Raw genomic sequence first — 15385 nt, forward strand, 5'->3', positions numbered from 1 at the left:
GGAAGGCTGCTGTTAACATGATCAGAAATTAATGATACAAGAGAAAGGAAAGAAAGATGGAGGGCATTCTGTTTCTTGTGGAGCACACTCGTGAGAAGACAGTCAAGGAAAGACAAAGTCCATGACTTTTTTCTCTTTATACCCATCCCATACTTGCCCAGTCTAGCTATAGCTGATCTTTTGTTCTGGTGCTGTGGAGGAAGGTTTTTATAGGCATAACTTTTGACCAATTATCTGATTGGGTTTTCTGGAAAGCCTTCAATACACATATGGACTGTGCATGGTTTAGGGCAGGAGTAATGAAGCCCTAAGGTTCATGGTTCCAATCTGGCCCATATGAGGTTTCTGAGATGGCAATGCCCCTTCCTCTGGACCCATCTCTTTTACATGCTCAAAAGTTTAACATTGTAATTAAAGAGCATGGGAAAGACCAATTAAATAGTTTCTTCTTTACTAAACAAGTTTTAAAACATTGACAAGGAGAAGGAAATAGAGTGTACTTTATTCGGTTTTTAGGCAAACAAAAATCAAACAGATTAAACATCTACCACATCTAAACAGATAAAAATAACCATGTATGCATGCACGTGCGCACACACACACACACACAGACCCATGTTATTAAAACTAGCATCAATGAATCATTTCCTTTGAGATTAGGTGAATCTTGCTGAAACAACACTTTATTGCCTACTCCTGTCATCATTACTCTTGTAACTTAAGATTTCAAAACCGTCTTCTTGCTAAGTCAGACTGGATTGATTCAGCTTCACAATCAGTTCAAGTTTCCTATTACACTATTACTATGTTAGAAGAGTTGCAACACACTTTCTAATTCACTGCACAGTTGCTCAGAATGGCTATCTAACAGCCTTTGCTATACAGAGCAAAACTGTACAAAGCCTTCCTTATGGCTCAGCTCTATATCACACTAGCACTGTATGAGCCCCTTAAAAATGGAATGATTTGAAAGCTGCCCTGAAGGAAAAGCTCTGAGTGAAGCTGCTCTCCATATGGTTGTAGCAATTTCAACCATGGCAGCACAATACTCCTGAAAGAGAAGGATTGCACTGGCATGGTTAAAAGATCATCAAGCTGAAAGAAATTTCATGCAAAACCATGCACAATACTGCACCATATGGTTTTGTTTCCCAGAGTGTAACATTAATTGCCCTTGTGCCACCTCTTAAGCCATGAAATGTGTTGCAACTGTGAAAAAGACAAATTCTATGTTAGGCACAGTTAAAAAAGGAATCAAAAGGAAAGTTGCCAATGTCACACTGTCCTTACACAAATCTCAGAATACTGTATGGTTCCACCAAACTTGGAAAGAGTACAGAACTGGGCAACTAAAATGATCAAGGGGCTGCAGCAACATCTATATGAGGAAAGATTACATCTTGGATTATTTCCATTGGGAAAAGGGTGAGTAAGGGGAGAAATGATAAGAGATGCATAAAATTATCTGTGGTTGAGAAAAAGAAGACAGGAAGACATTTTTCTCTCTCCCACCTCATATTAGAAGCTGGAGTTACCCTGTGAAGTTGATTGGTGAAAAATTCAGGACAGGTAAAACGAAATAGTTCTTCACCTACTGTATAAACTATGGAATTCACCACCACAACATAAAATGATGGCCACCAAATTGGATGATGTTTAAGGGAGACTGGATCAATTCTTTGAGGATGGTTACTAGTCCAGATGGGTAATTGCTACCTTTAGTATCACAGGGAATCTGCTATGCACACCAGTTGCAAAGGAACATCAGCTGGAGGGTGCTAGGGCACTCATGTCCTATTTGTGGGTGACGGATGTATAGTTCTTATTCTGTTAATGTGAGAGTAACTCAATTTAAATGTTTCTTTCATAAAGGAAAGAATTCCTTCCAAGGAGTTTGATATGGTTGCTGACTTTCTCAGGATTTGTGGGTATCAGGACAGCACCCAACCTAGAATTCAGTGCCAAAGGTATACTTGGTTTACATAGGCATGCCCATGTAAACTAAAGTGTAATTCTTAACAAGGGAACTTGGTAAGACTTCTTAACTAGGTTTAAATACACTCTACATTATGACATATCACTGCCTATGACGACTCTAGAGAATAACACCAATACTTATAGCCAACTAGCTTATCAACATGGTCGCAGCAAAATTAGTACCATACTAAGCTGTCTTAGAACCCCTTCCCCACACCACTGCTGACCACTTTGATTTTACTCACCGTAGGGGCATGATAGGTATATTCTTGCTTGACAATGTCAAACTGGAATGCTCGGACTCCTATTAGAGCATATAATGCTGCTGTTACCATTTGGATATGACATTTTAAATGTTTGGTATTACTGTGTCTACTTCAAAGGAAAAGTCTTTGAAAATGGAAAAAGTACTACATTACAGAAGTTTTCATGTCATTATTTTTTCCTCTTCAAGTTAACTGGAGAATTATCTCTTCTCCATCAGTTAATCCGTTCATATAGGCAATACTGCACAAAAAGGCTTGTATCCAATGTTAGTCTAAGGTAAGCTATTACTTTCAATTGGTCTACTCTAAGTAGTGCTAACACTGGATACAAGCCAAATATCTATGGCATTTTAAACTTACAGAACTTTTGAAACCAAGAATTTAGAAGTTACTGAAGGATGCAATGAGTACAGCTATTGAAATATAGAAACAAATGGTTACAAATGATGGTATCATTATTCTAATAAGAGAACAAACCTTATGTTTCAAAGTAGAGTGTTTTCAATAGTGATAGTCAAATATTTCCTCTTTTCTGAATTAAAAGTCTAAGTCAGTTTCTCATTTGAGGTGGTCCCAGGAAAGCTGAAGACACCAAGTGATGATAGCTCTGTCACTTTCTTGCTACAGCTGCTCAACACCCTTTCAACGAACCGTGGTCAGGGGAAAAGCACAGGCATACTAATCCAGAGCACAGGCAAGTGACAGTGGCAGTGGGCCGTTCTAGAAGCTATCCTCCCCAGCAGTTTCCCCATCATGGTACAACTGCTGATGCAGGCCTGTTAAAGCATTCTTTCTTCTCCTGAATGGAAGCATTATTTCCTCCCTTGAAAAGGATTAACCTTAGAGTACATAAGTAGGCAATAAACCAGTCTAACCACCTTTGGTCCCAATTAAAAGAGAAAAAGGCAGGAAATAAATACAGCAATACAAAATAAAAATCTTCTTCAAGAACTGTTTCTTTACTTGTTGGGAATGATTAAATAATCTGATCACACCCAATGAAGGGATAATGCAAAAGTGTTCACAATAAGGGGGAAGCCGGGAGAAGACAAAGGTCAGTGTCTTGAATCAAAAAGAGACATAGCAAAAAGCTCCCCGCTCTGGTTGGATTGTTGGCTTGGAGCCTTTGGTTATTTCTTGCAACTCCCTATCCTTAATGCCATCAGTATTTCCAACACACAGCTTGTACATTATTAATATAAAAAGGTTTTTTAAGAGAAACTAAGATAGAATCCTGGTGTAGTGGGGTGCCTTGTCCAACCATTTGTTCAATGCAGGAAATCCAGAACAAAAGCATTCCCCAGTGAATGGTTCTTCAGTCACTCCTTGAAGACCTCCAATGAAGGAAAGCCAACTACTTCTTTAGGTAATTGGTTCCATTACCTAACTGCTCCTACCATCTAGAAGTTCCTCCCAACATCATGGCTATTTTTTTTCATTGTTATCTTGTATACAACATACTTCTACAAAGATTATAAACAGAAATGGATGAGTTTAGATGTACAACCTTTTTTGCTGTTTTTATGTTGCTGTTTTTTCCAGCTGAAATGCCAGATGTGTTTCCAATTGGTTTTTCTGTAGGAAGTGGAGGAGGGCTTTCTGGACCTTCATTCAAAGCTGAAAAAGTATTAGTAATTTGTGAATGTTAACAGTTATATTTCAGAAATACTGCCAATGAATCTTATTGATCAAATGGAGTTGCAACAGCTCTTCGTAAGTATAGATTCTACATCCTGACCAGGACGTTCATCAATTTCTAGGAATACATGAACACCAAAATAAAATTAAGCAGCCAAGTACATATAGTATGGACTGCTTCTCTAGGGATTGTGATTCACTGGCAAAGGTACATTGGGTCAGCTCCCGCTCACCTGATGTCCTTCAGAAGTTTTGAACTACAATTCCCAGCATTCTTGACCATGCTTTACCATGGCTGCTTTGGGTGACTGGATTTGAATCCCCAAACACCTGAATATCACCAGCTAAGAAGATATACACCTCCCATTTCCCACCTCCCACTTTCAAACCACCCATCATTGGTCATACATGGCCAGTGCAAATAAATCATCTATTTCCTCCAGCTATTACATCTTTACACTTTCCTTGGGCCAAACAACTATAAAGAAAAAGAAGAATATGGCATCTTGTGGAGCCACCTCTCTCACATGATTTAGCACTATGAAACAAGAATAGGGCAGTGCTCATTGATGTGATGATGGCCCTCAATTAAAACAGTCCCTAACATTCAAAATCAGAATTTAGTGATAAAATTGGCTTTGGCACCACATTTATTTAAGCTGTTTTTAAGAGGATGTCTTATTACAGTACAAGTACTGTAACAACACACCAGCAAAGCTGCAGATTGACTCAGCACATGTAAAAGGTTATATATTGCTTGAATCTTCTATAATGTTCAGTGGGCCCAGTCTGAAGCTTTACAAAAACTCTTGGAGAAATGGGCCATGTGCAAAGAGAAAAGAATCCAAACTATGGGCCAACATGTAAAAATAATCATTCTCTTCAGCATCAGTAAGAAATCTGGGCTTACTACACACAAGACAATCCCACTTTGGTTCAATCTCTGTTGGCAATTTAAGCAATCAGTATGATTACTCCTCTGGTAGAAGACACTCAAGTATGTAATAAATTTTCTAGTCAGCATTTTGAGCAATAACAGTAGAGCTCACAGCTGGGAATTTGTTTTTTTTTGTTTTTTAATCCTTAAATAACACTGTTAACACAAGGATAGAAATTAGAGCCACAAAATTGAGATGGGGTCTTGACAGTTGCTTCTTGACGGTAAAGGAAAGGAAATGCATTTTGTACATGTTTGCTTATTTCACAGATTTAATAGTTTGGTCCTAAAATGAAGACATATTTCTAGTCAATTTAGGACAGAAGTGCCAGTGCTGCTGTCTGCCATGGTTTAGCAAAGCAGTGATAACAGGGATAAACAAGTTCTAAAGAATAAGAAATCAAAAAGAAATCAAATTATATTTTGAATGTTGCAACACCTACACAAACTGGACTGGTGGCTCTTCTCTGTAATTTCCTATCTCTGTGGAAGTTGTTCTGTGCTGACACACAAGAATAGTCAAGATATAATGCAGATCCGTGAACATCAAGAACAGATGGAACAACAGGGTAAAATTCCTGCAAACACTGTCCTAAAATGAGGTGTTTTTATTTGTTTATTTGTTATTTAATGTTATACTTTATGCCACCACTGATTTCTTATTCCAGCCAAATCTCTGCCTGCATTGTGCAAATTAGCATTTATATGCAAAGCTGAAACAGATCTATAAAAACAAACCTGAACTGAATGCTGAAACCAAAGGTTAAATAAACACTACACAATTTAGGGTTATAGCACTGAAAGTCACATCCTAGCTTTCCTGTTTTGAACTTGTATTTAAATCTCAAATTTGTAAGAATGTATATTTTAATGCTAGCTTAGAGAACATTTTAATAAACAAATAATTGCATACTTCATTTCATGTAAATACAGAAAGTTCAGGCAGCTTTAGTTTTTCAAGTTTATAAGCTCAATTTTGAAAAAATTATAATTTTATACAACATTTAAAAATTGTTTTAACAGAAAAGTGTATAGATTGTGGTTTTGAGTTTTTTTTTTAAAGATTTGGTGCATGGAGCCAAAACCTTAAACCACAGTAAAGACTATGCATGTCTTCAGAAGTAAATCACATGGAAGTCAGTGGGACTCAATTCTGGGCAGACTTTACTAGGATTCCACCATAACATTCTGTGTTTGTATTATGTTCTAATACATATTTCAAAAGTTATGACAGAAAGGTAACTATGTATTAGAAGTTTTAAATTATATTGTGTTGTATAATACAAAAATAACTAAACCACACCATAAAAGCAAAAAGAAAAGGATTTCCAATATTTTGAGAAAAGATTCATAGCACTGGTTGCATTTCTATTGTGCATCCCTGTATATTAATCTATAACTGAACATATATTAACAATACTATTAACTATACTATAAACAATTGCTAATATACATCATATACTTCGACATAGGTGTCCCAAATATCTATATATTTATCAATTTCCAAGTTATGTCTAAGGATCTCCCATTGAAAAATTGCAAGTTTCATGAAATCCTGTATTAGAAATTAACTTAGTTTCAAGTAGCTATAGCTAATTCATTTTGTCTTTAAAAAGATCCTAAGAAAATAGAGTCTTCAATATAATATTTTCCAAAATCTAGGGAAAAAACATTAAATACTAAGATATTACCTTTTGCTGGTTTAGCTGGGATTCGAATCACAGTAGGTTTCCGCACAACAGCTGACTGGATTGCCTGTTCTTTTGCAGGCTCATGTTTGGAAGGCAAACTGACAAGATCTAAGAAACCCACAAAAATAGCCTTTAATTTTGTTTCAATTCAAGAGGAAGCATCAGAAACATTATTCATTATAATAGTACACTGAAGGGATATATTAATGCAATAAAATGTGAAAAATACCCTTATTCTACATGTTGACTGAAAAGATGTTCATAGTATCCTTGCAGACTATCCTGTCCTTTCTTCCTGAATGTTTATTGGAATGATTGTGCATTATTAAATATCCTACAGGAACTAAATCCAGATTGTTACATCTGATGCTTCTGTGGAAGTTACAGTTTAAATGACATACACTTTCTGGTTTTGTTATTTCTGTCCACAGAGCTAACTAGTGAAACTGGCTAGCAAGCTACTAATGACTTGTTAACAACAGATTGTCCAATTTGGCTAATTGCTGGTTGTGAAATCTACCTAATGCGTTTTTAAACATATGCTCTGGCAATGGCTGGTAGTAGTTTATTTTTGGGAAGAGATGACATTCTGTACTGGAACAGTCTTGAATACTGACTGATGTAGGCTCTTTAAAATTATTTACTTGCTTCACACCCTGCATGGGCTCACAGGCAACCTGGCTATTTAATTTGCAAAACTTAGTGGATCATAGCAAACATTTCATTGAAGTACTCCAATTTTTGCTACAGAACCTGTCATATAATCACACGGAACTAACTGCATAAGCAGTGCCTTTTCTTTGGGATCCACAAACAAATCTTAGTTATTTAAGAAAATGCTTAGCTCCATTCTTTGCAGAACTAGATTAATTAAAGCTTTAAAAAATCTAGGACAGTGATGGCGAACCTTTTAGAGACCAAGTGCCCAAACTGCAACCCAAAACCCACTTATTTATTGCAAAGTGACAACACTAAAATAAAACCTGAAAACTGCAGTTTTTCTTTAGAAAAAACAATGCATAGCCAGTCCAAGCAAATATATATATATATATATCCTTGGCAGTGGACTGACCAGCCATGTAAAAGCTTGGGTGAGGTGCAGCTAATGAGTCACAGTTTGTGACATCATTGCCTGCCGCTGCTACTCCTTTCTGACAATGAGCATGGTGAAAATATTTGTTGTTACCCGATGCTCGGCTCCTGGGGCGATGCAGGGGTGACTTGGCTCGCATGCCAACAGAGAGGACGATTTTAAAAAATGCACTGTTCATCATTTCTGCCCATTCTAAACACATTCCAACCATCAAAATCATGGCAGGGGACCTCCTTTTTGTAACCCTAACCCTGCCCTGGGGCACACCCCTAACCCTAATATAGGGCTAAAGTTTCACAGAAAAGAGGGAGATTTTGAAGAAGCCTTCCTTGAGTACATTTTTCTGCCCTGCTCATCATTTCTGCCCATTTGAACACATTCCAACCATCAAAAGCATGCCAGGGCACCTTCTCTTTTTGTAACCCTAACCCTATGCTGGTGCACTCCCCAAACTCTAATACAGGGCTAAAATGCCATTGAAAAGAGGGCAATTTTGAAAAAGCCTTGAGTAGCTTTTTCTGCACTGCTCATCTTCTCTGCTCATTCTAAATAGAATAAAACCTGAAAACTGAGGTTTTAGTTTAGAAAAAACACCTCATATCCAGTCCAAGCATATCCTTGGCAGCACACTGACCGGCCTTACAAAGGCTCAGACGAGTCATGGCTAATGAGTCGAGGCTTGCATCGTCACCACCTGGTGCAGGTTCTCTTTTCCGAGCAAGCGCATGGCCCCTATGTGCACTGTTATCCTATTCTCGGCTGCTGGGGCAATGCTGGGGTGACTTGGCTCGCGTGCTGACAGAGAGGGCTCTTCACAAACACTCCTTTGTGTAGTGAATCTGAGCTGAACTAGCCCGTCATTCCCCCAATGGGAAGTGACAAGGACTAGCTTAGCTTTACCTTCTCTTTGCCCACCTTGCCTTCTTCCCATAATGAAGAAGCATCTGAGTCCCCTTTGTTTCTCTGACAGAGGAGCTGCCTTGCATTGTTGTCTGTGTTGCAGGAAGCCAGGTGGGGAAGGGTAAGTAGAAAGAGTCATCCCCACCTGTCCCTCACCCCTGCTGCTCTCTCTGCAATCATGGATCAGAGTCAGCAACAGGAATGATACACATTGTGACCTGCCATGCACAGGGAGAGCTGCTGCTTTTCCCAGTGTGAATCCTAAAGGCCACTGGTCCCCTTTCTCTGGTCTTGGGAGATTGCAGCAAAGGAATATCTTCTGAGAGGATTCCTCCAGGGTGCAAGGCTTGGAGCCTAATCCCTGTCCTTGTTCACGATTAGGTGCAGTGGCCAGAGGTTCTGCTCAAATGGACAGTTCTTCTGCTCCTCTAGGAAGCTGAAGATTGCTTCTCAGCTCCCAAGATGCAGCCTAGCCACAAATTAGCTTATCTCCTGAGGTTGAAGGGAGGATTTACTAAATGATCTAACCAAACTGCAATTCTAAACTATAGACAGATACATCTGTCTGAACAGGCCAGAAATATATGAATTTGTCCTTGACAAATACACTTTCCTAACATCACTATAAAAATCCACATATAAATCTTTTTCTTTTTAATGTTCTTCTTTTTTTCCCCTTTGCAAATCTTACCTGGTGCTGACCGAGTAAGTTCTTCAAGATTCCCAGCTGTGTTTAGAGGAAAAATATCATCATCGAAGCTGATCAGATCACCTTCTCTTGATGGTGTACTCTGAACAGGAGGTACTACGGAGTTGCTTGCAGGGGGCTCCGCTAGAGATCTGAAAGCTGGGGACTGAGCAGCTATAGAGAGTCTGGGAGCAGCATTTACTGGTTTCAGTGGGACTGTAGGAAGAACAGGACTTCTAGCAGGGCCAGACTTCTTGAGAACAAGTGGCCTGGGAGCAGGAATGGGAGATTTTCTCTGTCCATCACTGCTTTCTGACGCTGATCTGTTTCCTGAATTAAGGAGCCCATCGCTAGTGCTTTTCACAATGGCTGGTTTCTTTGGCAATTCAGGCTTGTTTATAGCAGTGCTCCCAGCTTCCTGAGATGGAAGAGGTCTTTCCTGGGAAACAGTCTTCAGCTTACCTTCTGTCCATGAATTACAGTCACCCGAGGCTCTGTTAACCCCTGGCTTTGGTGCCACCACAGGTTTCTTTGCACTAATGATGGGTTTCGGGCCTAATGAATGGGGAGATACTTCTGCCTTCTTTGTTTCTGTATTTGCTTGCAATTCAAAAGCTTTAATCCGTGATATGATACTACTTTGGTTCTTGTCTGTATCCATGGTATCTATCACCATATGACAGTCACCAAAGCTGTCATCTAGTAGAAAGCTCAAATGAATTGAGGGGGTGTCCTTTTCTGTTGTAGTTTTTTTGTGATTGTCTTGTGCGCTACTCTGAGTATCTCTAAGAACAGGTTTCAGGTTGCCTTTAGATCTTGGTTTTGGCACAGGACATATCACAGCATTAGGCTTTTCCTGACATGTATGTTCTTCCAAGATAACTAGAAGATCTTCATTTTTGGAAGGATTGCTGTTCAACAGGCAAGATGAAGGTCTAGGTGGTTTGCGAGGAACCTGTACAGCTGCAGAAAGAAACTGACATTTCAAAACTTATTTTGCATGAGGGTGCAACTTTTAATCGATTAGTTCTTATTGCACTGCATTTATATGACAATGTTTTTCTTCTTGTAAGGAACTCAAGGTTTCTTACATAGCTCCATTTTACGCTCACAGCAACCACCCTGTAAGGTGGGTTAGGCTGAGAAGGACTGACTGGCCTACGGTCACCCATTGAGCTGCATGGCTGAGTGGGAACTAGCACCCAGAGTTCCAGTTCAACAAGCTAACTGGCTCCTCACTGGCTCCCAAGTGTGATGATTAGTTAGACTAATCAGTACATAAAAACAATTAGCAAAGGGTTTCTACAATTTATCACAGAATCAAGCAACTGAAAGTGAATTCAAAGCTCATGTAAACTGCTTGAGGATGGATCTTCAGTCAAGTGACAGATTTTTCAAACATTACTTTATAACACAGGTACTTAGAAAAAGTACAATTGCAATCTTCTCAAAAGGCTTATTTGACACAGTATCTACTACAACACATGTGCATCAAAAAACCAAAAAAAAGCAATCTTCTTTTTCCAGAACCATTTTTTTACCCATATGCCTATTTAAATGAGAATTAACTGATTGAAGTCATACATTTAAGCAGCTAAGATTTCTTAAACTGGGTGACTGCTTTAATTCTGCTACATCTTAACACATTTGCTTACATTACTGAACATTCCTTTCATACCATGTACTATCAGTTATGAATGATAGATGGGCTGTTCCACACAATGGCAATGTCAATCACACTACTGCAACACAACATCTGGAAAAAGAGCCGTATCAGTATACTTGTATCCTACTTTACTATTTAGCTATTTAAATGCTCTTGCTGCTGCTGCTGCTACTTCTTTTAAATAATAGAATACTTAATTTCAGTTGACATGGTACATACATCCTAAAACCTCAGGGTAGTGGGCAAAGAACATAATGAACACCTATAGTATCTGCAAACCTGAAGAGTGCAGCCTTGAACAGCAGCCCTGGCCTCTCTCAGCAGGGTAGGAGTGTTGGCTTTCCTACCTTGCCAGTCCTCTCTTCCACCTAGCTTAGCCTCTTCACCAGTCCCCTTGCCATTCTCCAGGCTGAGGTTGGGGCTGGGTGGATTCAGGCACTGCTATGAGAAATTCCAGGGGCCCCAGTGCTGCAAAGAAGCCTACCTGCAAGACTGCCACCTGTGGGACGTCATGGGAAACTGCCTACGTGGGGGATATAGACCTGCCCCTTGAATTCTCCATAATAAGGGTTCCCCAGGGGTCAGTCTTGTCCTCCATGTTGTTTAGTATCTACCTGAAACCAGTGAGTGAGGTCGTCTGGAGTTGTGGTGTGTGTTGTCATCAATATGCTAATGACACACAGCTCTATCGCTCCTTTTCGTTTTCAGCAAGTGAGGCTATGAATGTGCTGAACTGGTGCCTACCTGCAACACTGGACTAGATGAATAACCTAGTATTCATCTAGAAGCTCAGTCCTGACAATGGTATTAGCGGGTGGTTCCTCTGACCAGATGGAGAAAATTCAACCTGTTCCATATGGGGTTACTCTCCCCTTGAAGGAGCAGGTTCATAGCCTAGCCCCCTTGAGTCATCATTGTCACTTGAGGCCCAGGTGGCTTCAGTGGCTCAGAGTGCCTTCTACCAGTTTAGCCTGATGGCTCAGCTACACCCCTGTCTGGACAGCGATAGCCTGCTATCAGATTTATGCTCCAGTAATTTCTAGATTACTGCAATGCACTCTATAGGGGGCTGCCCTTGAAAACTGTTTGGAAACTGCAGCTTGTGTAAAATGCAACAGGCAGACTAATAACAGGGATCAGATGATTTGACTTGATCATATAACACCAATTCTGACCTACTTGCACTGGCTGTCTATATCTAAGCCCAATTCAAGGTATTGGTTTTAACCTATAAAGCCCTACACAGCTTGGGACCTCAAAACCTGAAGACATGCTGTTCCCAATCTTCTACCAGACACCATGAGCAAGTTCTGTGGTCTATCTCTGATGGCCACCTCCAAGGGAGACTCAGTTAGCAGTAGAAGGGCCTTTTCAGTGGTGGTCCTCCAGTTATGGAACAAGCTGTGCATTGAGGTCTGCCTGGCATCAATCTTACTATCTTTCTGGCACCAGGTAAAGACTGTCCTCTACTGCAGAGCATTAAGTAACAGGCCTAATTTTAATATTATTTTTTGAGAAAGAGAGAGAGAGACAGAGATAATAAAACCTATTTAATACATATTTTTAAATTTTGTATTGTAAACTTTTAATGATGTTTCAATATGTTTTAATACAATGCATCTTTTATTTTTTTTAAATGTCCTTTGTGAACTATCTTGGGAGCTTCGGCTTTCAGAAGGCAAAACATTAAATAAATAGTCACATTTGTAGAACAGGAAGATGGAACCTCCAGCCCAGTCTAGCTCATAAAGTTTCATTTGATGATCAGAAGTTCCTGGAATCCCTTACCCTGCAAGTAAAGCCCACTTGAGGTTTGCATGAACATAAATACCTGTTGGCAATTATTAGGGTTAATAGTAGGTATTTCCTTATGTAACACTCCTGCTCCCAACTGGACTGGAGAAACACCTGAGAAGGAGAATCCCTGCAATCACTGACTTGGAGATAAATGGTGTTCCTCAGTGCACTTTTCACTGTTCTAGTTGAAATGACAAGCAGTTCACACAAACAGTGACTCAGCTGGTGCTTGGAGGAACTTTAAGCACAAGCCAAGTTCTTTTCTCCATGCATAAAGAGGCATAGAGCTCTATCCCTCTTTCTGCAGGAAGAAAGCAAAATGGTGGAGTGGGATATGGTAATATCAGGAATGGGAAGGGTCTTTATTCAGCTGATCAATCAGGAAGAATCTGTACCTATGATTTAACGATCTAGGCACTTCTGAAAACCACCAATGGAATAACACTGTCCCACACCCTAAGCTTTGCCACATGTAATTCCACACCAAAGAAAGCACCTTGTGTGATTCAGTTAAGAGTTAGACTGGATTAATGCTAGCTTATCCTGGATATAATATCTAGGTACCATCAAACTAAACGTATTTGACTTGCTTAGCAGAATAAGCAGGTTGCTTACCTGTAACTGATGTTCTTCGAGTGGCCATCTGTGCAGTCACACATATGGGGTGCTGCGCCTGCGCAGTGCCTTTGGCCAGAAGATTGCAAGCTAACAGTTTTTGAACCAATTTTTGACGAAGAACCAATGTTACAAACCCATACAACATACCCATCAAAGGAAACTTTTGCTACCAACATAGATCCCTTTTAAATACCATTCAACCACAATGAATGCTTACATACCTGGAGTGCTTTTACATTCAGAATAAACATGCAGATTACTTTTCACATTTATTTCCGGCAAACTGCTGATTATCTGATCTTCTGGAAAGTCAGTTTGTGTTGAAGAAGTAGCAGTGGATCTAGAATTTGCAGCGTTGGCAACATTACTGTTGCTGGTTGTATTGACTTGCACTTGATTGATTTCTTTGATTACTTGCTCATATGAAGGTGGCTGCAAAACAAAATTGTTATCCCAAATTTCACATGAGACACTGCATACAGCTGAATGTACATGGACTACTTCCACATGCTGAATACCAATCACAATTAATTCTGATACAATTTATCAATATGCTATGTGCCTGCATTAAATTCACAGTTGGCCAAGTGGGGGAAGCCTGCACTTACTCACCTCAGCCGGGACAAGCTCACTTGTTCTCCAAGAAGTCTGGGTGCGGGATGATTGAAACACTAGCCTTTGCTGAGGAATGTGATTTCCACCCGGAAACCAGGAAGATGGCCCAAGTGGTTCAGCAGCAACTATCGTGATTTCAGGTCGCCTGAAAGCAGGAATAAAAGGAATGCACCACTGTTAAATTTATTGTTACTTAATTTTGGAAAGCTAGGATATCTAAAGACTGATCCTTATTGTCATGAGAACATCTCTTCCCCTTCCCTCTTTCCTTCAGATACAAACAAAAGCTTTAGAAATATAGTCCTTTATTGAGCTAGACAGGTTTGCAGCAGTATAAATCAAAGTAATAGCTTCCTAAATTAAGTGGGAGTAGCTTCTATCCATGGGAAGGGTTGACTCTAAACTGAAATAATTTGCTCCTTCTCTCCTTTTCTGAAAGGTCTTTACTCCACCTTCAGGGTGGCTCATGCTGCTTGGGGACCAGATGGCAGGGATGCCTGATGTCACTTAATTTGTTCGCTTCCTTAGCCTGTTGTCTTTTTACAGGATCTAAGGATTCTAGCTCCTTCTCCACCTCCCTGTTCTACAGTGTCGCCTTTTCTCAAAATATTTTGGTTCTCAGATGCTGTATGAGTAATCTTGCTTGGTAGCCTTGATGCTTTATGGCTATCTGCCAAGCCTTCCTCCTCCTCCACCTCAGAATCTGAATTAGCTAGCTGAGAATGCTGTATTTGGGGAGAACAGGGCCTCATCTGCTTGCTTATTTTGACTTACATTTCATGTACAGGGATTTAGAGAAGTATTCTCCACATTTTGTTGTGTTATGAGCCAGAATTGAAATTATTTGACATTGTTACCACCTGATGTTCATGAGATACTCAACATTGTGAAAGTGCAAAACATTTTATTGTGGAACAAAGTTAAATAAACAAAACCAAAACAGTACTTATTGGCTGCTAACTATTCATCCCCTCTGCTGTGACATATCTAGCTCTGGTGCAACACATGTTGTCATATTAAAATACACCTGTTTCTGGAAGCCTGGGAGTTTGTTGGAGAGCCTATCTAAACAAATATTATAAAGAAGACCAAGTTATCAAACCAGCTCCAGAATAAAGTTTTGCAAATGCTCCAGTCAGGGGTGGGTTATAAAAAAAAACCTCCCAAATTATGAATTATGAACCCCGGAGCATCATTATTACAAAATGAAAAGAATATGGCTCAACTACAATTATGACTAGAAAAGGCACTCCAACAAAATTCATTGACTGTGTAAGGAGGATATTAGTCAGAGAAACAATCAAGAGGCCAATGATAACTCTAAAGAAGATGTGAGAAACCATCCATGGACAACTATTACAAAATGTTCTACAAATCTGGACCTTATGGAAGAGTGGCAAGATGACAGCCATTGCTGAATGACCCCATTTTAAAGTCCATTTAGAGCTTGCAAAAAAGGCATGGGACAGATACAGAAAATATGTGTAAAAAGATTCTTG

The 15385-nt window shown here is 39.6% G+C and overlaps 1 protein-coding gene across 4 annotated transcripts in view; it reads right to left on the reverse strand.

Moving 5' to 3' along the window:
* Nucleotides 1-15385, reverse strand: part of SH3D19 (SH3 domain containing 19) — a 79122-nt gene that overhangs the window by 20155 nt on the left and 43582 nt on the right. For 3 of the 4 annotated variants that reach the window (XM_044430696.1, XM_044430697.1, XM_044430698.1), the window contains 6 exons: nucleotides 13884-14031; nucleotides 13493-13703; nucleotides 9194-10153; nucleotides 6510-6617; nucleotides 3751-3860; nucleotides 2223-2281 (listed from right to left, as the gene is read on the reverse strand). In XM_044430696.1, coding sequence (XP_044286631.1) covers nucleotides 2223-2281; nucleotides 3751-3860; nucleotides 6510-6617; nucleotides 9194-10153; nucleotides 13493-13703; nucleotides 13884-14031 — 1596 coding nt within the window. Of the gene's footprint in view, nucleotides 1-2222; nucleotides 2282-3750; nucleotides 3861-6509; nucleotides 6618-9193; nucleotides 10167-13492; nucleotides 13704-13883; nucleotides 14032-15385 lie in introns of those variants that run through there. The other variant, XM_044430699.1, reaches the window with a different exon arrangement.

Source organism: Varanus komodoensis, unplaced genomic scaffold (assembly GCF_004798865.1).
Source record: "Varanus komodoensis strain SLA01 unplaced genomic scaffold, ASM479886v1 scaffold21, whole genome shotgun sequence".
NCBI lineage: Eukaryota > Metazoa > Chordata > Lepidosauria > Squamata > Varanidae > Varanus > Varanus komodoensis.